The sequence below is a fragment of the Triturus cristatus genome, chromosome 10 (assembly GCF_964204655.1).
Source record: "Triturus cristatus chromosome 10, aTriCri1.1, whole genome shotgun sequence".
In the NCBI taxonomy this organism is placed as follows: domain Eukaryota; kingdom Metazoa; phylum Chordata; class Amphibia; order Caudata; family Salamandridae; genus Triturus; species Triturus cristatus.
This window is the reverse complement of record NC_140593.1, coordinates 1,167,038,776-1,167,065,438: the sequence shown is the minus strand read 5'-3', so window position 1 is coordinate 1,167,065,438 and position 26,663 is coordinate 1,167,038,776. Positions and strand designations below refer to the sequence as shown.

The window sequence follows — 26,663 nt, the reverse complement described above, 5'->3', positions numbered from 1 at the left end:
GTCAAGAAAGAGTTCAGTCAATTGCATTACTCCCCATGTGTTGGCATCCAACAATTTTCTACTCTTGGGACACAATTTTTATGAGGAAGATGCCTCAAAATCAAAGTTTGCTGAACCTTTCACTGACATGGAAATGTAGTCGGTCTCAGCGGCGTCACTAGGGTTGGTGTCACCCAGTGCGGTAGCTCGCGGTGTCACCCATGCGGTCCGCACCCGCCGGGTCGCCCCCCCTAGTGACGCCACTGTACACCCTCCAGCAAACTCTGCACTTGTACTGTTGATATTTTTTTTTGTTATTGCATATTTATATAGCACGAACTCGACACGAAGGTATTGGAGCGCTTTACATGAGCACCGTATTTACATTACACATTAAGGCTTGGGAGATTACGTGATTTTGAATCACAGGATGTGGACGTGACCTCGAGGCTCGATCTGGGGCCGTGTGCGAGGGCGCTGGGCAGTTTATATCTCTGGGGGAGTGATGGGGGTGCATGCGTGTGAGGGGTCCGCTGCATCCCATGTGAGGGTGCCACCCGCTGCGGTCCGCACCCCCCGCACCCACTAGTGACGCCACTGGTCGGTCTTACGCAATTGGCTGCTCACACTTCAGATTTAATTTTCACAAACTCTGTACTTTTGGAGAGCAAATGCCCACTTCCTCTACCATGGACTGAATACCGTTTATTCAAATTTCACATTCCCAATGCTGTTGTAACTGACCAGTCTGTCAAAGTCAGCAAAAAAGCCTATTGATATTGGAATACACCTTCACCAGGCATAATATCCAAGAATTTTCACTCTGTGGAAGGTACTTAGGGCCTGACACCCTGACATCAGCACAGCACTGTCTGATCATCATAACGCTCTCTCTGTAGCATTCGACAGGAGAGCTCCACTCAAACAGGTCAGATCCATCTCTTGTAGACCTCATGCAATGTGGTACTCCGTGGATGTTAGTAGTATGAAACCCGCCTGTAAAAGGCTTGTAAGAAGATGGAGTCAATCCAAAATTTAAAAAGATTAAGCAGCTTATTAGTGAGCACTTACCAGTTATCAGCGAAAAATCTGAATATCCCAGAAAATGTATATTTTTAGTAAAATCAAGTGGGTAAACAACTTGTCCAGAGAACTTTATAAAGTGCTCAATGACTTCATAAAGCCACATGCCTGTTCCCACTTCATCCCTATTTCGCGACAACTATGTGACTCCTTGGTAGATTTCTTTTAGGAGAAAAAAGATGCCATATACCAGAATTTTACCAACTGCCCTAGTCATATTGATGTAACCAGCTTCACTGCACCCCCTCCTGACCCTGCATCTTATTTGGATAGATACTTTTTTTACTTTAGATTAAATTCAGGGGCTGTTCGCAAGTGCAAGGATCTCTGCAAGTTTATCAACCATGATTACACCTACCATTCTTTCCCTATTCAACCTTTCCCTAGACATGGCCAAACTACCCCTAGTCTTGAAGGCCGCACTGGTGTCTCAGAATTTTTTTTTAAAAACATCGCAGACCCAAGGAACTTATCCAACTATCGCTACATCTTGCTTCTCCCACTATTGGGAAAAGCTTTGGAAAGGCTGGTCAATAAGAAGCTTATAGCATTTTTGGAGGACTGTAAGGCACTTGAATCCTCCCAATCTGGATTCAGAGCTTGCCATAGCACTGAGACCATGTTGGTGAAAGTTACTGATACCATCCACCTATCCTTAGATGCTGGCTCCCCTGCCATGCTCCTGCAGCTGGATTTGTCAACAGCCTTCAATACTGTCTCTCATGCAATACAGACTCACAGGTTGTGTGAGACAGGCATATGTGGCAAAGCCTTATGATGGCTTTTTGACTTCTTAGATAGCCAGACACAGATGATTACTCTGGGCTCTTTCAAGACTCACACCATCCCCATCAACAAGGGGGTCCCCAAGGGCTCATCGTTGAGCCCTATATTATTTAACATCTACATGGGCCCCCTCCCTCAGATTGCTAAGTATTTTGGCTCTGATGTTTTATCATGCATGGATGATAGCCAGCCAATCATCTTGTTCGGACAGGACCTTGATGAGGTAAAACATTGTTTTATAGACTGCATGATAAGTATTACTGCCTGGATGACGGTGAACTGTCTCAAACGGAACTGCTACAAAACAGAGATACTGCTGTTCGGTAAAGCCCAGCAGCTCTGTTCAGCTGACTGCTGGCCCCTTGAACTTCATGCAGCCCGTCTCCTAGGTGAACTGTGAAAAACCTTTGTATGAAGCTAGATCAGGCCCTTTCTATGAAATACCACATCCCCTCAATCTGTGTTCCTGTTTTTCCACCATGCAGATATTGAGGAAAGTATTTCCTTGGCTGCCATCCACTGCTAGGAAAACGCTGGTTCAAGCCTTAGTTATAAGTAGGCTTGACTATGACAATGTTCTGATATCTAAACTTCAATTGATGCAAAATACCTCTGCATGCCTGGTTTGTAACCTTTCTGCAGGCTTTCTCTTGGCTTCTACGATGAGAGCCTTGCATTGGCTGCCAGTCAGGATGCATGCGGTTTTCAAGCTCTACTGTATCACCCATAAATCTATGATGTAGCGGCCCCTTTTACTCAAAGAAGAAACTGTTTCACTATTGTCCCACTAGAAACCTCAGATCCAATGACAAAGTCTTGTTGATTGTCCCCTGCATTTGCACTTCTAGATTTGAAATAAGATCCTTTTCCTTTAATGCCCCGTTGGCTTGGAATCAACTTCCGTATAACATCTGCACTTGTCCAGATTTTTGAAGTTTAAAAAACTCTTAACTTGGTTGTTTTAGTTAGTTGTTGGTCCCTGTGTTTAGAGAAGCGCCGAGATACCCCTACAGGTGTGAATCATTGCGCTACACTAAGTGATAATAAAATAACATCATAGATGACTCATGCAAATATATTTGATGTGGAATACTAAATAGTTCATTAAAAAAAGATAATGCTTTGAAAAAATATGAAATTAAGTGACATCAACTTGGTGGCTAGGATTGTCATTCTTTACATTTCCCTAAGTAATTCAGCTTTATGGAGGATTTCAAGATCCTGAATCCTAAATCTTTAGACCTTAGCCTCTAAAAACACTTCTACAGTAAAACCTTTTTGCATAAAATCAAATCATTACGGGACACTGTAAAGTCATTCCAGGCTAAAATGATGGAGCTTATTGACAAGCCCTGTGCGCCACCGGAACGTCACTTTTTGAGACGTACCGGTGGTGCACAGTGCTTAGCCATATCTACAAGGCCACGTAAAGGTACCCTGCGTGGCTTTCCATGGCCTTCTATATGTGGAGTGAGGCAATGCAGCAGAAGTCACTGCGTTGCCTCACACTGCGATGGAGAGGCGTGCCATGGGTTTTATAGTGGGTGTTCCCACATAATACCCATGGCATTTAACACATTCCCACATTTACAAGAATCTATAAATCTGGGAATGCGTCAAACTCATATGCCTTCCTACAAGAGGTGCAACGAGGAGAAATATATTTAATTCTCTTCGTTGTTTCCTCTTTCTATATGTGCTGCATCCTGCAGCACACATAATAAGAGAAAAAAGCCTCCATGAATTCTTTTTCTGCAGGAAAGTGTCCCTTCCTGCACAGAAACAATACAGTCTGTGATGCAGGCATCCTTGCACCATGGTGCAAGGGTGCCTGCTTCAGTGCTCGGAGGTCCATTGTGCGCCAGCACAGGGGGAGAGGACAGAAATGCCCCATCGCTTGCAGATACAGTGCATTTCTGCCCATTACCTGCGGTGCAAGGCAACGCAACAAGTTCACTAAGGTAAATAACCCCCAATGTCTATATCTGCAAGGGTAACATAAATGTCCATCAGATATGTACTTCAATAAAATACTTAAACGTTTGCTAAAACTTCAATCACAGACAATAAAAATTACCGAATGCATTGGACACGTCTAAAAACTACATGTCCAATAGTGAATTGGCTGCTTGCACCTTTCTCTAATACCATACTGTTGTAAAATTTGTCTCTATAATGTTTTTCTTTGTGCTAAAAACAACAAGCAATTCAATACAATGTAAATTAAATCCCCTTTCAAGTTAAGACCACATTTACATAGCCAGTCCTCATCTAAAAAGTAGCCCTGCTTTTGAGAAATTAACACCTGATTAACATCATGTCTACATTTCAGAACGTGCATTTGGTAGGCTATCAAGATAGCGGAATGTTTCCTCCTCCAGCCATGAGGTCATGAGAGGGGATACTGATTTATTTTTCCTTCAATATCTCAAATCACCATCACTGGCAATGGCTTTTGTCATCTTTCGAATCCCATCTGTTCTAACTTTTGTTAGATCTGCCATACCGCTTTATATTATCAGTTTTTTACATAGATATTCTATCCTCACCCTGACAGATCATGCCCAATACAATTCACTATCCATAAATTCGTTTTTACAAAGTGTCAATATATTCTGCCTATCTGTTCTGCACCAGAATGTTAGCTTCTCCGCGGAAACTGAAATGCGGTTAGGCCTATACCTGTCCTAATGGCCTGGACCATAGTAGAGGGCGGTAGAGAGAGTAGTCTTTTTAAATGTGGCTCAATGATTAGAGCGGCAGACCCTGATGCAGAGGCCTAGCCCGGGACCAGGGTTCAATTCCCCGCCTCGGCGGGTCTTGGGCTCAAAATTCCACGGACCTGATAATTCTCGCCTCGGTGCCATTCCAATCATGGAGTCCCACTCTGCAACTCTGGGCAATAGCTTGCTTAATCTCCACAACGGCCCCCACAACGCTAAGGATGCCTGGCCTCCACCTTGGGGGTGCCCAGGAGTGGACGCCTCACAGGGAAAGCCAGGATGGGTTCCACAGCGGTATTCGTACAAGCGCCTTGAGACCCTTGCGGGTGAGTAGTGTGCTATACAAGTATCAATTTACAATTTAAACACTTACCTTCTTCTGGAGCCCAATCTCTGTCTTTTCCCATTTATACAGAGTACATCCACACCATTTTGGAACTGTGGCCGAATCATCCCCTGGTATGCCGCCAATACCAGTCTTAAAGAGGGACCTCCATATAATTTAGCACATTTCTTGAGTCCCCTACTGAAAAAAAGAGGTTTGCCTGCAGGGAATCAATTTGCTGTTTCTATGACAGGTTCTTCACGAACCACATCCCTAATACTTGTATCTATTGAAAGTCTTGATTTTTACATTATTTTGCAACCAATTAAACTTTTCCTTCTTATTCCCTAATGAAAGCACTTTAGTTTTCTCCAGCTTTATTATTAGTGTTTTTTCTTATTACAATAATCAGCAAAGACATCTAGCTTTCCCTGGAGACCAATTCCTGTTAAATTACTAGATCGTCTATAGAAGACAGCTTGTGTGCGTAGCATTCATTTTGGGGCTGAGACTGTTGGGTAGGCCTAATATTGTTGGTAAATACACTAAAAATATAGAGAACAATATGGGTACCAGAAGACAACCTTGTCTGAGGCCATTCCTAATATCTATTAGATAGACATCTAATTTCGCTTGAGCCCATTTCTCTCTATGCAGTTCCTGCAGGGTCAAGAGTGAACCATGTGGGATGCCATAGTTTCTTAAGGCTTCCCATAACAAGGCCCAATCAACGGTATCGAATGTCAAGCTGAGGTCCACAAAACAACTGTATAACCCTCCACGTTGCTCTAACGCTTTTTTAGCTGTAGCCAAAAGAGTCATCTGCTGTTGAATGTCCCCCCTAAAAACTACCATGCTCTATGGGTATTCTCAAATTGATTTGTGTCCATTTTTTCAATAACCCCAAGGAGGATTCTAGAGAAGACTTTCCCACCTACATCCAACAAGTTTATTTGCCTATAGATTCCTGGAGAGGATGCATCCCTGTTTTTTATTCATGGGTTTAATCACCTTCTCCTTCCAGCTTTCATTTAAAATTCCTGAAGAAATATTTTTGGGAAATAAGGAATGAAGCAGGCTAACCCACCAATTGATATTCATTTTTATTATTACTGATGATCTAGACCTTCTGCTCTGTTTTAATGATGAAGTAGTATTCTTGATAGTTTCTTATAAAATGATTTCTTTCATTTCATTGTTTATATTAATAATAGCCAGTGGACACTCCTGTATAATAAATGTCCTTCAGGGATGCAGCCCATGCTTCTTCTCCCACCTGACATTTCAGCACTCCCACACTCTTTTCTAAAACATGTTTTACTAGTTCCCAGACCTTTTTGATATTGTTTGCCTCTATCGTTTCTTGCATGATTTTTCAACTTTGTTCCTGGTGGGCCTATTTCTAACTAGCTATCAGAAGTTTAAACCTTTTTCTTAAGTAAATGAGGCAGATTTTATCCTCTTTATTCTGTGAGAACATTGTATACCTTTCTAATTTCATTATCCGCCTTTTTATATTTCTGCATTCTGCAACAAATCTTCTGGACCTGGCCCTTTTTGCAGGGTCATCCCTAAACTTTTTGCCTTCCTCCTGTATTTTCTCTGACCTGTTGTTGGCTGTTTTATGACTCTGGGCACCTTACCACTGCTGATCAGTGCTAAGGTGCATATGCTCTCCCTTATGAAAAATGTATACATTGATTGGTGTCCATGTTTGGCTTATTTGGTTTACTATCAGCCCCTAGTACAGTGCACCGGGAGTGCCAGGGCTTGTAAATACAAATGCTGCTGGTGGGCTTGCAGCACTGGTTGTGCCACCCACAGAAGCGGCCTAGTAAAATGTGTCTAAGGTCTGCCACTGCAGAACCTGCGTGCAGTCTGGTACTGTCGCGCTGACTGCGCAAGTGCACCCACTTTCCTAAACCTTCCCTTAACTACATATTAGTCACCCCTCTGGTAGGCCCAAGGGCAGGGTGCATTGTAGACATAAGGTAGGACATGCCCTGATGTGTGTGGCATGTCCTAATAGTGAATTACAGCCATTTTTTTTTTCACGATTGAAGGCTACCTGCTCTCCATAGGCCAGAATGGGCTGCTGGAATTACTACACGCTGTAATCCCAGTGGGCCCATAGAGCATGGTAGAAAGTCAAGTTTAGTATGCCTGAACTCAGAATAATAAAATACTTCTTTTAGTAAAGTTTATTTTAATATCCTGTGTTTGTAAATACTACTTTTAGAAAGTTAGTATTTACTGACCTGGCCATTTCAGTCCGCCTCTACTGTGTGTGTGTGTTATGCCTAGTAACAGTAAAGGAGCAGGGCTGGGGAATTCCAGGAGACAGGCTGGCTGCCAGGTGGTGGGTAGAGAGATTACACCAGGATGGGTTTGAGGAGTACACCTTTGACTCTGAATAGACCTGTCCTCTGCCACCACAATGCCGGCTCCGCCCCCTGATGTCTCTGCCCTGCTGCTGAAAGGAAAGAGCAGAGTCACCACAACAAAGTGCTCCAAAACCGGACTGAGCCAGGCCCAGGCCCCCTGGCGACAAATAACAAAAGAATTGCTGTATAAAAGAAGGAGCCCTACTCCTAAGAAATCAGATCCTGTTTGCGCCAAGAAGAAACTCTGCCTGAATAGAAGGACCTGGAAAAGCTGCATGGAGGAGTACTGTCTCTAAGCCTGAGAGACTGGCCTGTGGTGGGTGCCTTGCTGCTGGAAGGAGAGGAAAAGACTGCAGAAAAGACTTTTATTCAACTTGTGCTTTACAAACAATCTCCAAGGGCTTGCTTGTGAACTTGCCCCCTGATCTGCGCCCCAGGAACAGTGGGCGCTACCTTTCCCCTGGAAGAAGAGGAAGCTGCTGTGGGTGACCCTGCAACGCTGACCCCAGAGAACCTGTGTGCCCCTCATCTGAGCACCGCGACGTCTGCCACTGGGGCTACTGTAAGCACCACAAGGGCCTGCCTGCCTGGCCCAAGCAACTGCCCCCGAGCTGTAGCTCGCATCGCAAAGAAGAGACTGATCAGGCTCCAAGCGCCGAGCCTCTGCGACCCTGCGCCGCCGAGATCACTGCAAGGACCTGTGCACCGCTCGTCTCCTGAGTGAAGCCGACAGCGCGACGCGCTGAAGAAACTGCCCCTGAGCTGCCCCTCCTGCTTCTGAACTGGGTCGTGTACCTGGGACCATCCGAAGCGCCCCACGAAGCATCACCGCCCGCTGATCAGGAGGGACGACAACGCGACGTGGGACGCCCCTCTAAGGACCCCTGAGGCTGCTGCGACCCTCTTGCTCAAGACTAAAGGTATTGTGAACTGCCCGCCTTGGTGCGACATGTACTTCACTCCGTACGAGCCGTACCCGCACTGTCGTCCATGTACGGCGCGTCCCTGTCTCTGTGCAGCCCGTCCAGCATCAAATACATTGCCGGTGCTCACGCGGGAAGCGTGAGGTTTGGAAGGAGGCATACCGAATGTGTACGACACGTACCTACGAGGGTACGGTCCGTACGGTTCACGTCCCGAGTACGCGTGCTCATGCGAGAAGCGTGAGGAACGGCACGACACGACCAAACAGCGGTACGAAGCGTACCGGAGGCACTAGGAAGCGCACAATATCCCAAAGAAGCATTTTTAAAGTAGAACACTGCCATTTTAAGAACTGTGGACTGCCTAAAAGCATTGAAAGTAACTGGAACCTTATTTAAGTGAAGAACTGTATTTTAAAACGCCTGCGTAAAGAAATCTTATATATAAAGAACTTTATTTTGATATAAATACAGCCTTGTGTCTTTGTGTGGTGGGGTGGTGATTATTGTGTGGGACAACTTGGACGCTTAACATAATGCCCTCTGGAAATCTAGCCTGACTGCTCGCGCCACGTTACCTAGAGGGTGAGCAGGGGTTATTTTCGCAGAGTAATCCTTCGCCCTGACTCAGAGGAAAGGGTCCCTGCTTGTCGCAAGTGCATACCTGCGCCAACCAGAGACCCCGGATTCTAACAAAATCAAAGTATCCTTATTTGTTTTTCTGACTTATTTCCCTCTTATTTTATTATTAAATACCTTGAGCTCTGCCTTTAAACATACTACCACTTCTTCATACCACGTAGTAAAATCTGAGGATATCTCTTCTACTTTGATCTCCTTCTACTGGAAAGCCTTTAACCGATTTAAGTGCTTCTCTGATATTCTCACACATACACGTCTCAGGAAGTCACATTTTTGAGAGATCAATCATTCAGGATTTGTAGAGCGCAGCACTGTCACACCTGGGGGTGTCTTGGTCCTGGAGTGAGAGGTCTCCATAAAAATGGCAGGTCTTGAGGAAGCAGTTGGAAGAGGGAAGAAACACGCAGTAAAAGGTAAAACAGAGGGAGAAAGAACTGAGCGAGCAGAAAGGCAAGTAAAGAGGAAGAAAAACGAGCAGAAAAGGCCAAACAGACGTCAGAAAAACAAGCAGAAAAAGCAAAAAAAAGGGGGCAGAAAAATTAGCAGAAAAGGTAACACAGAGGGCAGAAAAACTAACAGGCAAAAGAGAGCAGAAGACACCAGAACAGTAGGCAGAAAAAGGAGCATATAAGGCAAAACAGAGGGCAGAAAAATGAAAAACAGGGCAGAAAAACAAGAAAAACAGAATAGAAGAGGGCAAAACAGAGGACAGTCGAACAAGCAGAAAAGGCAGTATGGAGGGCAGAAAAATTTGCAGAAAAGGCAAAACAGAGGGTTATTCATTTACCATATCTTGGAAGCATTATTTGTTGATATTAACATTAGCATGCCAGCGAGGAGAGCCCTTAGGGATTATTTGATGCTCCCTGTGAAACTGGCAAAAACCCATCTGCACAGCCATGTTTCATGAAAATACAAACTTTTACACTGGTCTATTATTTCTTTGAAACTTTGCTGTTTCAATACATTAATAAATGCATGTGTGTTCCAGGAAAACAATGCAATTCTGTGCATTGAATATCATCCCTAGTCAATATCACTTAACTCACACCATTCTTCTTTATCTTCCTCTTCCCATCTTAGCCAGGTGTACTTATTCCGGCCTAGTTGGTACTTTCCCTCATTACTGCACCATCCTTGAGGCAAAGTGATTTTTAGGATCCCTTATCTCTTGTTTGGTATACGCCAAGACTTGTTCTGAGCTCCAAGTGTGTCAAATCTAACATTATTTGTTTGAAGACCACCATGGCATTGAAGAAAGCCTGGGGGCTTCCCTAAATTCAAGTCCACATCCAAAGAGATTTTTATTCCTTGTCTTTTCAGTTCTTTTTCTGCATTTTGTTGGACGTTTCTAACCAATCCAGTATAATAAGATCTTTCTCACCTGCCTGCTTATATAAAATTGGTCTTGCAAATGCATGAAAGAAATTGATCTTCAGCCTCAACTCCCATGGTGCTGGTTAGATCTGACAACCTTTAGTGTGGTCTTCCTCCATATATTTTGCCTTCTTCCCCCCTGTTTGCTGAAATGTGTTTTTGTTGGCTTTAGGCCTCACTTCACTTTACCACTGCTGACTAGTGCAAAGAACTTTGTGCTCACTTCTAAACACATGGCAAAGTTGACTTCAACCCATTTGGCACATTTCATTTACTTATGCATCTTTTGTAAAGTTGTTCTACATGTACTCATTGCCTGTAAATTAAATGCTACTTGTGATTTTGCTATGTTTGCGTTAAGTTGTTAAGTGTATGCCCATACGTGGGTCCCTTGCTCGCTATCCCACCAGAATCAAGCGACCCTGGCTGATATGGGGTGATACCCCGAAACCAGTCACAGGATGCTTGTTCTTGTTGCTGACTTGCATATGGCTGGGTCCAAACTGGGGTCACGCGAGGAGCAAAATAACTATGGATTCAATCTAGATCTGCGACTCTGGGTGAGTATTTGAAACTTTTCAACAATCCGTCCATCATTTTATTTTGTGATGTTACTAGTGGTCCTGCAGCATCTATTGCGCCACCCACTATATAAGCCTTTTAAAAAATGCCCAAACCTGCTATAGCAGCCTGTTAACTATTATTTTGTCCTGGCAAAGTTATTCTTTTGCTAGGTCTAAACCTTCCTATTTTTTGATAATCTATTTTCATGTTATCATTTTCATCAAAACACTTAATACAGACTGTTTAGGCTTCAATATATCCATAGCAATTCATACTGGGATACTGCATTCTTAGTTACAGCCCCACTCCCCATTGTTCTCAAGCCCATTATACACCCACCACCTTCCTCAAATCTTGAAAAAGAAATGAAATAAAATGAAAATACATTTTATAAAGCGCATGTATGCTCATGGGCGTCATGGTGCTGCCAGTTTAATCAGGAAGGGGAAGATGGAGAGAAAAGGAAGAGAAAACTGACCTAAAAATTAAAAAGCCAAGTTTTGAGGTTTTTTCTAAAGGATGATAGAGAGGTGCATTTCTTCAATTGTAAAGGCAGGAAGTTTCACTGCTTGGCAGTGCCATAGACAAAACTTCTTGAGTTTTGAAATGGCTAATTTGAGGCATGAGGAGGAAATACCAGATACATCTTTTCTTTAGCTAAACTGGACCTATGTGTTCTGCTCAATGACAAGCCCTGAGGTACCCCACAAGGAAGAGAAAAAGAACTGGAGGTGTACCCATCCATAGCAACAGATTGCTCTCTCTCGGATAGAAAGGATTTGACCAGAGCAAGAGCTGAACCCCTAATGCCCAATGAGTCCAGACGCTCAATTAATACCCCATTATTGACCGTATCAAATCCAGCCAAGAGTAGGCCTGGGCGGAGTTCAAGGTGTTCTGCGAAGTGACAAAAAAACTCTTCAGAGTTCCAAACTGCAGTTCGCACTGATCTTCTTGCCGCCAAGCGGCAGGTCACACACGCCAACTTACCGTTACCGTTGGCAAGCACGAGCGGGGAAAAAACACCACCCAGGCATCGCCAAGAGGTCTGGCAAAATCAATGCCACACTACTGCTCTTGTCTAAAATAGCTCTCAGTTCCTCTGAGGCCACTATCAGAGCAGATTCAGTACTGTATTGACCCCAAAAACCAAACTGTGTATGGTCCAGAAGTTTATTGGTTTCAAGAAAGAGAGTAAGTTCTTTGTTAATTGCCTTTTCCACAATCTTGGCAGGAACAGGAAGTCAAGAGATGGGCTTGTAGTTATTTGGGTCCAAAGGACTTTTTTCTTTAACAGAGGTAGGATAGAGGCTACTTTTCAGACGTTCGAAAGTAACCTTGACTAAACATTTAATTAAAAATGTAAGTTAAATGGCAGACTATTGTCTTGTGGATCAATTGCAAGATCTTGGGAGGACAGAGGTCCAAAACTGAGCTGGATCCGATAGATAATAGTAAATCCTGAACTTGATCTGCAGTTATGGTGTCAAAAGAAGAGAGGGTATATCTGCGTGACTTGAGGAACCCACAGTGCAGAAACGTTCTACACTAATATCCATAGACATCAAAGAAACTTGCACAAACTAGTGATACATATATAAATATCTACCACTTTGGCCTGAAAGGCGAACGCAATACTGTCACATATAGACTGCAAAAGTCTTATTGAGATCTTCAGTCTTAGCGAGCTTTTTACCTTAAAAAAGTTATTCGGAAGAATTTTTTAAGTTTTCATTTTCTGCAAAAGAATTGCTTATTTTTCTTTGAAGATCAAAGGTTTGTGCTCGGAGACTTTCTGTTTGTAGAATTGTTTTTTCCCAAGGGTCATAGTTTTTCCTCTAACTACTCTCCTGTTGTCAGCAAAGCTCAGGTTTCTGAGCTACTCATAGAACCAAGGCTAAGAGGGGGACCGTCTCTTATTACTTAGTAGCTTTACCTGACTAAAAGCTGAGGTTGGCCAGGACTGAGATGTGTCATGGTCAAGGCTGTTTGTGATTGTGGGTGGCAAGGATCGCAATTTATTATCAAGCATTTTAGAGTCAATTTAATGCCATGGGCAGTAGGTTCTCGAAAAAGTTGGGGACGTTTTTTACTTGCCTTAGTCACAAACTTTAAATTGAAAATGACCGCAGGAGTTCAGAACAGGTTAATAGTAGTGCCACTGAAAAACATAATGAAGTGTTATCAGAGAAAATACAATCATGCGTGTGACCAGCAGAATGAGTTGGGGAATTAACCAGCTGATCCATGTCAAGACTGCTCATTAAATCTAAGAGGCCATCCATGTCCCTATCTTCTTTGTTCTCCAAATGAAAGTTCAAATCGCCAAGAAAAGTAAAATCAGCGTTCTCAGCCTTACCTTCTAGTCATTGGAAGAAACTTTGCCGGAACACTGACCTAGGACCTGGCAGTTCAGCAAATTAGCAGGCCTTTGAAGGAGGTGTTGTTATTAAAAACAAACTTACAAACTGAAGCGTCACAATCAGTGGAGAGAGGGCTGCCAAAAAACTACCAGTCAAATAGTTTTGCTACACAACGGCCAGATCACCCCTTTTCTTTCCAACACAGTCCAATTTAAAAAAAAGTAGAAACCCTCAGGATAGATGATACTAGGTCAGGGTCAGAACTATCATCAGCTCAGGTTTGGGTGATGAGGTCTGAATTGTGAGCTTGAAGTAACTCAAAAAATTCCACCTTATTTTTATAAGTGATCTAGGGCCTCATGTAGGTAGCTAAATGCCGGTCGGTAACGGCTGAAATTCGGTAAATATCCCGTTACCGACCGGTATTTAGGCATTTGAGATGTAGGAGGCATTATTTAAGGATTCGGTAATTTACCGAATCGGTAAGGGATCGGTAAAATACTGAATCGGTAAAATACAGATTTGGTAAATTACCGAATCCTTAAATCATATGTAGGGAGCACTCAAGTGAGTGAATTTCAGTAGTAAGGATTCGGTATTTAACACCAACTACAGGTTGATGTTAAATAACGAATACCTTTCAAAAAGCGAAATTTGGCTGCTATAAAAGTGCCATGTGGCAGACATACATGCCCTTAGGGCATGTATGTGCGCCACATGTGCACACATGCACGAATCAGGGGTGCAACAGGGTGTCAATGTGACACCCTGCCACCCATGATTATGCTTCCCCTATTACCGATTCGGTATTTACCGAATCGGTAATAGTAAATGGCTTCCCATTCATTCCTATGGACCTCCAGGCCCTATGGAATGAATGGGAAGGGATGCATTATTACCGATTCGATAAATACCTATTCATAAATACTGATAGTTACCGAATCGGTAATAATTACCGATTGTTTACCTACATACTATTTACCGATTCATAAATACCGAATCGGTAAAATTCGGTATTTATGAATCGGTAAATATAATTTATCTACATATGGCCCTTAGTGTTGATTAAGATGCTGTGAAACACTTGATGGGTCAACATAATTTTATTCAAAGGCTGTTCAGCACTGATAACTGTGCTAACTTTACAATAAAAAAACATTAGCGAGCAGTCGGGACAATATAGCTTGACTACCGTCTTTGAGAGGTCCAACAAGGGACAACGGCAATTCCTATCTTGAGGAGCCAGTATCAATAGCTCTTCTCTGGTATAGTGAGGTATCAGACTGGATTCTGGTAGCAAACCAACATGGTGTCTGCACTGAGCTCTGTTTGATCTTGCCTTAGGAGCACTGAAGGCAGCGCAGACACGCAGTTTGGCTTCCTTTGAAACCCAACATCTGTGTGGGTAGAGTAGGGGGTGTGTCCAAAGTGCTCCTCAATGTGTGATAACTTTCAAGTTCAAATAAAAAGAAGAAATGCTAAAAACCCATAAAAGAAATAGCGCTAAATGAAAAGCTCAGGAGCCTTTCAAACGGTTCCTGTTCCGAGGAGATTGGGAGCCAGGCACCTCCCTAAATCGATCACCGGTACATGAAAGGAAATAAAACCGAGGAAGGGCTAACCTACTGTTGGAAGCACGGAAGCGCAGCTTGGCTTCTTTTGAAGCCCAACATCTGGGGTGGGTTAGGGGAGCATCTCTAAAGTGCACCTCGGCACGTGATAACTGTGACAACAAAAGAAAGACTAACAAGTGTCCAGCAACCCCTTCTGTGCAGGTACAAGCTCCCTTGCCCTGCACAGATACCGGCAACTAAAACAAAGTACAAATAAAACTTAGGTGGTGTGCAGCTAGTGTAGTTGGATCAGTCGCATTCTGGAGAAAATTGGAATTTCCTGATGGGCTATGCATGCATCATGCCAATCCACACCCTCCAGCAGTCCCATCTATCCCATTTCTGTCTAAGGCTCAGAAAACCGTCAGGCATTAAGCACCAGTGTGCAATATATGTGGGAATTTGCCCCTTTGCCGAGGCGGCCAATAAGTATATGGACTCAATGGAACTAAACTCAGGCAGGTCAGTGGATTCCCATAAGTGGTAGAACAGTGTGGCAGAGTTGTAAGTATTTGTGAAACTGAGTATGAGATAGCGAGAACTGCTGTTGTACGTGTTGGAAAGAACAAAGATGTCCATTTTGCCAGATTCTCACAAAGTTGTAAGCTCAATGGTGTCCCAGTTCTCTGCAGCCCTCAAGATGAGCCCAGTGGTGAAACCACCTCCCTTCCCATAAGGAGTGAGCTGTGTATGTGAGTCACCACTGTGGTCAGATCTGGGAGATGGCGGGAATAGGGTAACCATAGAGGAGCTCCATGATGGTATCCAATCCCTACCATGAGAACCCCAACTGGAATGTTTGCTCGGCCCATCCTCCAATCAGGCAGTCATTAATCACTACAAGTTTGGATGCCAAATAGTATAGCTGGACGTCTGCCATCCCTGGGCCCCATCATATACTGATTGTCTGCATTTCCAAATGGTATACAAGATGGTTGGGTCATCCAGAAGAAGTTGTGGAAAAACCAATAGGTTTCTGAAACAATTTGTTCAAAATGGTGAATAGAAAATGCGGGAGGGTGTATACGAATCAATGAAGGATCATCATTTTAAATTAGACCACTCTCCCCAATACGTTCAGTGGGAGCCGATCCCATCTCTAAAAATCGCGTATCATTTTAGTAATTAGTGGTGTAAGTTTGAGACTCCATGTAAGGTTTGGATCCCCGGAGATGCGGATGCTCAGTTTATAAACTGGGACGGACACTTGCCAGTTCACAGTATGTTGATCACCACAAACTCGAATCAGAAGTGGCTTATTACAAATCATTTAGAGACAAGTGTCTTATTCGTATACGGTTAGCATTTCTAGTGCACGAGGCCCTTTGAGATGTGGAGTAGACAGGGAAAGGAGGATGTAATCTGCGCAGAGCACAATCTTCTCCTGCACCTGCTCAGTCCACTGCCACCCAAATCCCATCCACTGGCATCAGTGTGGATTTATTGAAATGAGTAGTGTGGTATCAAACACTCCTATACCCAGTGGAGGCATCAGGGCGCAGTGGAACTTGAGTTGTCGAGTACCAAGCCCATATACTATCTATGGCTTCACTGGCACTTACAATATTAGAAAATATTGTAGAGGTATATCTGCACATGTAGACATGCAGTATAGTGCACCCTACCTTAAGCCTGTGAGGCTTGCTAGAGGGGTGGCTTACCTATGCTGTCAGGACGTGCTAGCTGGCATGACATCCATGCATGGTGCAAAGTCGACTTTTTTGTTTTCTTCTTCATAAGGGAATGGTTTCAGTGAGGGGGTGTCCCAAGGGACCCTCTTCAGCTTCCAGGCCCTAGGTACCCACGGTACCATTTACAAGGGACTTATAGGGGGGCAGAAGTACAAATTGGGTGTTTGTTTTAGGGAAGAAGCACTGGCATATGGGTCCTAGTTGGCAGGAACCCTGTGCACTGCATTTGAAACCACATCAAAACCAGACAAAAAGTGGGGGCTAACCATGCAAATGAGGCACTTTCTGACAAACTCTATTTATTAGCACATGGGCAAATAGTGTTGGGTATGGTAGACGCACAATAGGCCTTGAGCCAAAGTCAATTCGCTCCAAGACAGCAAACAGGAAGGACCATTTGATGGAGTCAAAGGCTTTTTTAAAGTCTATTAGGAGAAGAGCACACAGGTCCCATAATACCACGGCAAAGGGCCGGATCACTTCCACCCGGCAGATTCACAGCTGAGCGCTCTTGTTGGACATGATTGTGCATTGGTCGGATAAATCAAGACAGGTGGGCCCTGTGGAGTAGGTCCACAAGAACTTTAGCATATTTCTTAGTCTCCATATTGATCAGTGAGATTGACCGATAGGAAGAAAAGTGTAAGGGCGGTTTTTCGGCCTTTGGGGTGACCACTATTATGACAACATCAAGTTCAGCATGGATTTGCCCGTTGTCGAGTCCCTCCTTGAACACTTCGAGACGGGTTGGATTCAGCAGGTCTAGAAATTTCTGGTAGTACTCTAAATGGAACCCATCAGGTCCAGGCCTTTACCGTGATTTCATGGCCATGCTGTGTCTCTAATTTCCTCAAGTGTCAGGGGCTTGTCTAGGTCTGAATGTAGAGAAGGTGGGAGCTATGGCAGAGGGATGTTATTTAGGATCTGAAGGCCTCGTTCTTTCTGACATCAAGGATGAACATAAAGTTGGCAATAGTAATTTGTGAACATCATTATGATCTCTGTCAGAGTTGCCCTGTGAACACCAGATGCGATGGATCCACTATTTCAGCGACAATCCTGGATATCATGGGGCAGATTTATGTTTGACTTGCGCCTCCTTTACGCCGCCGTTGCATCACTTTTGTGACGCAGCAGCGGCGCAAATCCTGCGCCATGGTGCGGGGTATTTACAACGTGACGCATCTGGGAGATGCGTCACGTTGTAAAGCCCTGCGCCACATGTAGGTGTTCCAGGGCAGGTGGGGGCGTTCCGGTGCAGGAACGCCTCCTAAAAGTGGCTGAGTGAAATCTACAAGATTTCACTCAGTCACTTTTGAGCCCATGCTGCGTCAAAACCCTTGCTTGCGACGCAACTCCAGCAATGCGCCACTTTTACGGCACAGATGCGTGACGCATCTGTGCCGTTTTTGCCCCATGGTGCGCCGCATTATAAATGCGGCGCATCCATGGTGGCGGAGCTGGGGCGCACAATAACTGGCGCATCCCTGCTGGTATGCAGGGATGCGTCAGTTATTATAAATATGCCCCCATGTCTCTAGTGGCAAACAAGTACAGTAATTTTCTATTTTTGTCTCCCCAATCACAAACCCGCTGCATGGATTCCCTCCAACAGTGCTGTGCCTCTTCAAGTGAGACTTGTCTCAATGAGACCTGAGCAAGCGAAGTAGGTGCTCCAGAGTTAATGATGGGGTGTTCTGGTTTGAACATGGGCTTCTATGGGAATTCTCAAGGGCATATCATCAAGCCCAATATCGCCGCATTAGTGGCAGTTTTCTGCAGCTAAACCCGCGATAATTTTAATGCCGTCCTTGATAATATGCCCCTCAGTTACATAAACAATGCGTCCAAGCAAGAACAGCTGCAGATGTAGCAAATTGGCTCACTCCGTAAAATCTTGAGGAACACCAATCATTACAAAACTAAAACTGCACATTTTGCTGTGTGTGCTGTCAAATACAAAATATAAATATACAATGGTTAGTATGAAACAGCTGCAGCCACCTTCTCCAAGATAGAGACCAAGCTTAGTTAAGTGTAGGCTAGAAAAATCAATTTCTAAAGATCTCAATGTTATTGTTTCAATTTCAATAGATTTGTGTTGAAGGAGTGGTAGAAATTGGGGTCTCTAGTAGGCAAGATGTTAGCCTTTCCAAGTAGGGACCCTTCTTCCCAGTCAGGATAACCAACAGTAATACAGTGAAAAACTACAAAAGGACACCACACCAGTTTTAGAAAAATAACCAATATTTTATCTGAGCAAAACAAGACCAAAAACAATAAAAATCCACCATACAGTTCTTAGAAATATCAATAAGCAAAAATAGACTTACAATACAGTTCTTTGAATTCAATAGCTCCGTCCAAGCTATCATGACATCGTGAACAACAAATACGAACAGTTCTGGCTGCCCGCAGTGTCGCGTGCCAACTGCAGTATCAGAAAGACCTGCAAAAATAGTACCTTTAGAAATATGGGGCGTTGGGGACCTCGCGTTGATCTCCGAAGAGCCGGCGTTGGCTCCGGAGGTCGTTGCAAGTCACACATGTTTCAGATCGAACTCCGTGTGGTTGAAGTCTGGAGCCCCAGCATCAGCGGGCGTCAATGATGCAGTGTGAAGTGCAGTGGTACGGTCTGCGGTGCCCTCAGGCCTTTATGCAGGCTGCAGCTCGTTGATGGTAGTCCAGCGGCATTGGTGAGACCAGGGCTGCCCTGCAACGTGGGGCAGTGCTCGTCACGGTGCTGGTAGGTCACGAAGCAAGCAGCAGCGGTGCCATTGCTGAAGCGTTGTTGCTGGCTGACAAACCAGCGTCAATGGCACCGCCATCAGTTGGCCAAGGCTGCAGTGTGGGGTGGAGCGGAGCGGTGCGTCGTGTAACTTACGAGCGGTACCCTTAAATCACAGTGCAAGCAGTAGTGTGAATGTTGGCGGGGAGCAGCGCCATCGGGGATACCAGGGCGGCGGCGTGAAGGTGGTGCCTTCAGGACACGGAACTGGCAACTGCGTTGTTGACGGCGTCGGGCTGCTTTTTCTTCTGTTGCAACACACAACACACAGTTCCCAGTGCCGGTAGCATACAAATTTGAAGTCTCTGCTGTTCCTGAGATTTCCTGGACAGGGGGCAAGCTCTACCTCAAGACCTTGGAGAAATGCAATTAAAGAAGTTGCAGAATGTTCAGTCCAGTCCTTGCTCTGCCCAAGATAGAAGCAACCACTGCAGGCCAACACAGCAAATCACACAGCAAAGTGTTAGTTCCTCCCCACAGCTTCTCCAGCTCTTCTTCTTGGCATGTTTCTTGATCTAAAACAATTCTAAAATCCTGGGGTCAAGGCCCCAATATTTATACCACATTTTCTCTCTGTTCTCTTTGTGACAAGGGTCTCTCAGGACAGGCAGGATACACCTCAACCCCCTTTGTGAATGTCTACAGTGAATGCAGATCCCCAGCCCCTGTCTCTCCAAAACCTGACAGTCAATACACAAATCAGCAGAGTTACACAGAACGGTTAAACAAGAAAAATGCCTACTTTCTAAAAGTGGTATTTTCAAACACACAGTTTATAAACCATTTCCCTTAAAAGATGTGTTATTAAATTATGAGTTCAGAGAGCCTAAACTCAATTTCTCTATCTTGTCCCCCTGGAAAGTTATACCTATAAGATGTTACAAAGCAACTCCCATGTTAGCCCATAGGACAGATAGCCTTTCAATAGTGAAAAACTAAATTGGTAGTATTTCACTATCAGGACATGTCACACACATCAGGACATGTCCTACCTTTCACATACACTGCACCCTGCCTAGGGGGCTACCTTGGGCCTACTTTAGGGGTGCCTTACATGTACAAAAAAGGAAGTTTAGGGCCTGGCAAGTGGGGCACTTGCCAGGTTGACATGGATGTAAAGACTGCATACAGACATTGCAATGGCAGGTCTGAGACACCTTTGAAAGTCTGCTTGTGTGGGTGGCCCAACCAGTGCTGCAGGCCCACTAGCAGCATTTGATTTACAGGCTCTGGGCACACATAGTCCTCTATACTAAGGACCTAGTAGTAAATCAAATAAGCTAAACATGGAAACACTAATCCATAAACACAATTTACAGTAGGAGCACTTGTACTTTAACACTGAACAGCAGTGAGAAAGTGCGCAGAGGCTCTAAACCAGCATATCGAAGTCTAACGTACCATTAAAACCAGGAGGCCAGAAACCACAAAGACAAGGGAAACATGCCAAAATATGCCAGGTCCACCAAGGAGCATTTAGCAATACTAAGAAAATAATATAGTTATAGGAACACATGGAAAATACAATTAGATTTAATCAAGAATTAAAAGAGCTTTTCAAATGTGCAAAATGCAGTATGCAGTTATACTTGACTGTAAGAGGCCTGAACAGCTGATACATTAATATTTTTCCATTGGCATAAGAACCTAACCAAGATGCTGAAAGTGCACAATAGAAAATGTCATTTAACTGACCTTCTCACAGACTGTATTCTTTTAGTGAATGAAAAATTCTTCAGATGTTCATGTAATTCAATTAATGTTTCTACTTACAACATTTCTAATAAAATATAATTTAGAAGGATAATGTTGAAGTTGCCTCATGGGACAGTAGTTTGCCTTTTGAGAATTACTGCCAAGCTCCTCGTGCAAGGCATTGTTAATTGATAAGTTTATAACTAATTTTGTGTGCCCGGTGAGAAGACGAGGGGTGATCCTGTTCCCATGAAGAGCCTTGAAAGAAGATTGGCTGGCTGAAGAAAGAAGACTTTGTGAAATGCTACATTCATGTTTATGAGTTGTGTACATTATTCTGTGTTCCTACAGTCGGCTCAGAGAGATTTTTGCATATTGGAGACCAGAACTTTGCTTTTTCCTGCCACGCCACAAACTCTTGATTTTTTTGATCTATAACTCTACTAAGTCCCTTGAACTTCTCTTCATGAGTAGTTCTGCATTTGATATTTGATTTTTCATAAGCTTTATGCTTATATTCTCACTCCTTCATTCTGATTAAGAACTCTTCAGGAGTTCTGATTGACACCATTTTTCCCATTATTAAAAAAGAGATTCTTTCCTTTATGGAAAAAAACTTAATACATTTTATGATTTAGATGATGATCTTAAACTGCTGACTGAAATAAAGATGAGATACTAAATGTTTGGTTAATAAACCTTTTAACTCACAACAAACTCTCATCCATTGACTGAAATAAAATTACGGGGCCCCATTCACAGAACTAACTTAAGACAAAATCCTAAACTTACTACCATTTTCGTATTCACAGAAGGCACTTACTCATTTTGGTATTCACAGAAGACACTTACTCACTTCGGTATTCACAGAAGTTAGGAGTCCTAACTTTAGGACTCCTAAATGCCTTCTGTGAATACCGAAAGTCTTAAAATTAGGATTTTTCTCAGTTTAGGAGTCCTAAAGTTAGGACTCCTAACTTTACTACTACTAAACTGAGAAAAATCCTAATTTTAAGGCTTTCGGTATTCACAGAAGGCATTTAGGAGTCCTAAAGTTAGGACTCCTAACTTTACTACTACTAAATTGAGAAAAATCCTAATTTTAAGGCTTTCGGTATTCACAGAAGGCATTTAGGAGTCCTAAAGTTAGAAGTCCTAACTTTACTACTACTAAATTGAGAAAAATCCTAATTTTAAGACTTTTGGTATTCACAGAAGGCATTTAGGAGTCCTTGAGTTAGAAGTCCTAACTATACTGCTACTAAACTGAGAAAAATCCTAATTTTAAGACTTTCGGTATTCACAGAAGGCATCAAGGAGTCCTAAAGTTAGGACTCCTAACTTCTGTGAATACCAAAATGAGTAAGTGCCTTCTGTGAATACAAAAATGGTAGTAAGTTTAGGATTTTGTCTTAAGTTAGTTCTGTGAATCGGGCCCACGATTTTGAAGATATTTATGTTGTACAGCTCCAGGTTAATCTCATTCAATGTCAAATATCTGTCGAACTAATAGCGGGGATATCTCTCCAACAGGATGATATTGCTTTCTCATAAATCCAATATTTAACCAAAATTCCCTGCTTTCACAATGTTAACATGTACATAAGATTCAAATGTGAACTGACTTCCCTAATAGAACAACACTGAATTTCTCATCATCAGCAATAATCCTAACATCAAGAATTCACATCGTAGTCCACTTAAGTTCACTGGCACACAATTTTGTATTTATGTTTTTTAAATCAAAGGAGGTACACATAAAAACAAGATATGACAATGAGTGTTAAGCACAATAATACAAAACATTAAGGTTTTTTAAGAACGTTTGTACATGTAACCTAATTTTCATGTAAAAGGAAGAGTTTCCCTTCCACTGTGGCCAAATAGATATTATTCTTTAAACATTGTGCTTAAAAAACAGACAGCGCCAAAAGAACAACCCGAGCAAATAAAAGAAAAAGAATAAATAATGCCAGTATTCCCAAGATGTAGCACAATCATATAGCAGCAACCTGAATGCAAATTAACATAAATTCTTGAAACCTTTAAAAAATAATTACCTTTTGTGTAGATTACTTCAATTTTGGGATGATAAAAGAATTCTTGTGCCGCTGCAGCAAACCTGAATGCAAATTAATATAAATTCATGAAACCTTTACAAAATGTAAAACATTTTGAGCAAGTAAATTCATTTTTTGAATGATAAAGGAATTCTCATGCCGCTGCAACTGATTTGATGTTGATCTTTAAAAACATTGATCTCAGAAAGTGGCAATGCTAAAGGACAGACAAAAAGAACAAGACTGAGGTCCTGGATCCCCGTGTTTCACATTTTGCATTATTTACTTTTTTCTCCAGAAGAGTACCAGTTTACTGTTATCACATTTAGTTGAAGCGAATTCACTCAAAATAGTGACCAGAAACGACGAAGACCATGATCATAGTTCCAGGTCAGGTACTGTTGAGCTACCTTAGCGTGACAGGAAGAAATCACCAACTCCAGCGTTTTCTTTGAAATATACACAATGTCTAAGTGATGACAAGTAGAACTTGAGGCATTCTTTAAATGGCTTGTAAATTGTGTTGGAGAGACAGATGCCAGTGTCACTGCCTGGAATACAAATTGGTTTAATGCTAGGGCAAAGTCAAAGGAAAAAGTATATTTCCCGTTCTGAGGCAAAAATTTCAAGGTTCATGGAGCCACTCATAGAATCCTTTTTACTATTTTCACTATTCTTAGATAACGGATGAATAAAGTGTCTATGTTCCATTGTGTTACAGAATGATCGTAGCCCATTTGCATGCGCAGGGGCGTTAGAGGAGGAATACTCAATATATGTCTTTTCCAAGACGTTACAATTTTCCCTAGGTATGGATAAGAGTTGACGACTTCCAGCTTCTCTCGAACTAACTCCATACATAGTTACTGGTCTTCCAGGCTTTTCGACTTTTTAGGATTAATACATTGCTCTTTGAGACATTGATCTTTAAGTAATGAAGGGTGGCATACTTCCATAAGAAACCAACCTATTATTCAAGCCCTTGGGATTTAGGTCCAAGAATGCGATATCATCTGCATACCTCAAGCAAGGAAAAGGATGACCACCTATCTTCGGAGCATCCCCCTTATTAATTGTAAGGCAGTTGGGGAAGTCAGAAATATACAATGTAGAAAGTAATGGAGCCAGCAGGCAACCCTGTTTCAGACCATTTTTTGTTGGAATTATTAAGGATAATCCTCGATTCCGACTAGCAACCGCTGGCACCAATTAGAGGAATGGGGGGTGATTATTAATGAATGGAGTATCTTGGCCATACCTAGCATCTTTTGTCTTTTCCATAATGTTAGGATGGTTAACCCTATCAAACATCATACAAAAATCTTCGAGTGCCACATATACATTGAGCCATCGAATTGAAGTATACTTTTCTGCTATGAGTTTCAACATGCATATGTTATCAAGTGTACCGGGTTTCTTTCTAAAAGCAGCTTTTTCAATAGGGATGATCCTTTCTTCTTTGACCCAATCCGGGAGGAAGTTACTCCTAGCAAATATTTCCCTACTGCATCCATTGGCTACATAACCCGTTTCCCTCAATATGTGGTCAATCACTTGCTACCTTTTCTGAACCTTTGTGTTCAGGTGTACAGTAGCCTAAACCTGGCAGTAATCATTTACCACTATGTTCATAAGTGCCAGGACACCTCTTGGAAAGACTCCATTTCACAATGGAAGCGAAGATTGGGTTTTAGTTTCCCATAACTGGTCACCATTGTCTTGAATAATGAAACGCATTGAATAGTCATAATTTGATGCTGATTGATTCCTTTGATATATTATATAAATTAAATGTCACTGCACATTTAGCAGTTTGTACATAGCAATGGCAAACTTTGGTCAGATAGGGACAGAAAACAATCTAAATAAAAATAGTAAATAAGGCAGAGACACAACCAGGTATAATATATCAACAACTTATTTCAGGCAACAACAAATCAGTATGAATATATCTTTCTCTAAATAAAGGGTACATTATAATTTAAGTAATGTCTGCTTTTCATTTCTTCCCCCTTTCAAACTCTTTTTTTTTCCCTCCCTCCTTCCTTCATCCTTTTTTCCTTCCTTGTCTCCTTCCTTCCTTCTTTTTAGTCCATCTCTCCCCCTTATCCTTTTTTTGTTTTTTACCGCAAATCTCTTAATCACATTTGTTGCCATCTGTTCCTTCCTCCCAGTCACATTCTTTATGATTTATGTCCTTTATTGCATTCATAACCTCTTACACAGCTAGTGACTCTTTGTCTTCCAGCCTATTGGAATTTTAGTACAACTGACTAAAGCTGTACAGAATAAAGAGGAAATTCACTAGCCATTTATTAAGTGCAATAACCCCACATGAAAATGTGGTATTTATATTTTTTATTAATGAGATACTTGCTTTTCTTTTAACAGATCAGCTATGCTGCTGCTCTTCCAATCCTCAGCGACAAAGTGCAGTTCCCAGCTTTTCTACGCACAGTGACCAGCCTTTCATTTCAGCCCCATGCATTGGTACAGTTAATGCTCCATTTTGGTTGGACATGGATTGGAATCCTGACCTCTGAATATGACCTTGGTCTCCAAGGCAGTCAAGTGCTTAGGGATGAGGCAGCAAGGAATGGGATCTGCATTGAATTCTTTGAGATTCTTCCCACACAATTCACCCAGGCCTCCTTATCCCACATCATTGATATTGTGGAAAAATCCACTGTTAGTGTTATTGTGTGCCACACCTATGTAATGCAAATCATGCCATTTCTAAAAGAGATATCTAAGCGACAGATAAATGGAAAAATATGGACTGGGGTTACAATGTGGATTCCTTCTGCAGTGTTTTCAGAGAGAGACCTATGGTTTACATTGAATGGGACATTGGGGTTTGCACTGCACAGTGGGGACATTCCTGGATTTACAGAGTACCTCCTCAATAAACAACCACTAAAAGACACTGAGGATATTTTTCTAATGAGCGCATGGGAGCAGTTTTTCAGTTGCAAATGGCAACCTATATTAAATGGGACCACAGCTGGGAACATGACAGAAAGGAAGGGGGTCTGCTCTGGTACAGAAAAGATACAGTCTCTTGATACTTCAGTGTTTGATGTAAATGATTTCAGGTTCGCCTATTGTGCACATGTTGCTGTTTATGTGTTGGCCCAGGCACTGCATGATCTGCTTCATTGCAAACCACAAGAAGGTCCCTTCGCTAACAAGTCATGTGCAGATCCTGTGAATTTTCAACCATGGCAGGTGAGTCAACTATGTATTGTGTGGATATGACTTTGTTTTTCATCAGCCAATGCGTATTGTGCCTCAATTCCCTTTCAGTTACATCATTACTTTTTTATTAAATCCTTCTCCTAGTACCTAAATAATGAATAGTTAAGCGCACCTTCTCAGGCATTTGCTGTTCAACCCAACCAAAGGTTAAGATAACAAACAAGTATCTGGAAAGCTCCTTCCCCATAAAGGCTGTGCTTGTAAGCTAATAAGTGTCCTGTGCTAAATTTCCAAAGGTTCATCAAACAAAGCCATATGTGCACGTGTCTCAGGAACCTGGAAGAGGAATACTCAACTAGAGTAATAATATCATTGATAGGTGATAAAGGAATAACATCCTCATCATCATCTTCCACTGGTCTGTCCCTCTTCAGTCATGAAGATGTAGTAAGCAAGTGGACTTAGCATT

General features: G+C 42.6%; 1 protein-coding gene across 1 annotated transcript in view; it reads left to right on the top strand.

The window, feature by feature from the left end:
- Window positions 1-26,663, top strand: part of LOC146796863 (extracellular calcium-sensing receptor-like) — a 69,425-nt gene that overhangs the window by 24,511 nt on the left and 18,251 nt on the right. The window contains exon 4 of the mRNA XM_085631399.1: window positions 25,388-26,224. Within this exon, the coding sequence (XP_085487525.1) occupies window positions 25,388-26,224 (837 nt within the window). The remainder of the gene's footprint in view (window positions 1-25,387; window positions 26,225-26,663) is intronic.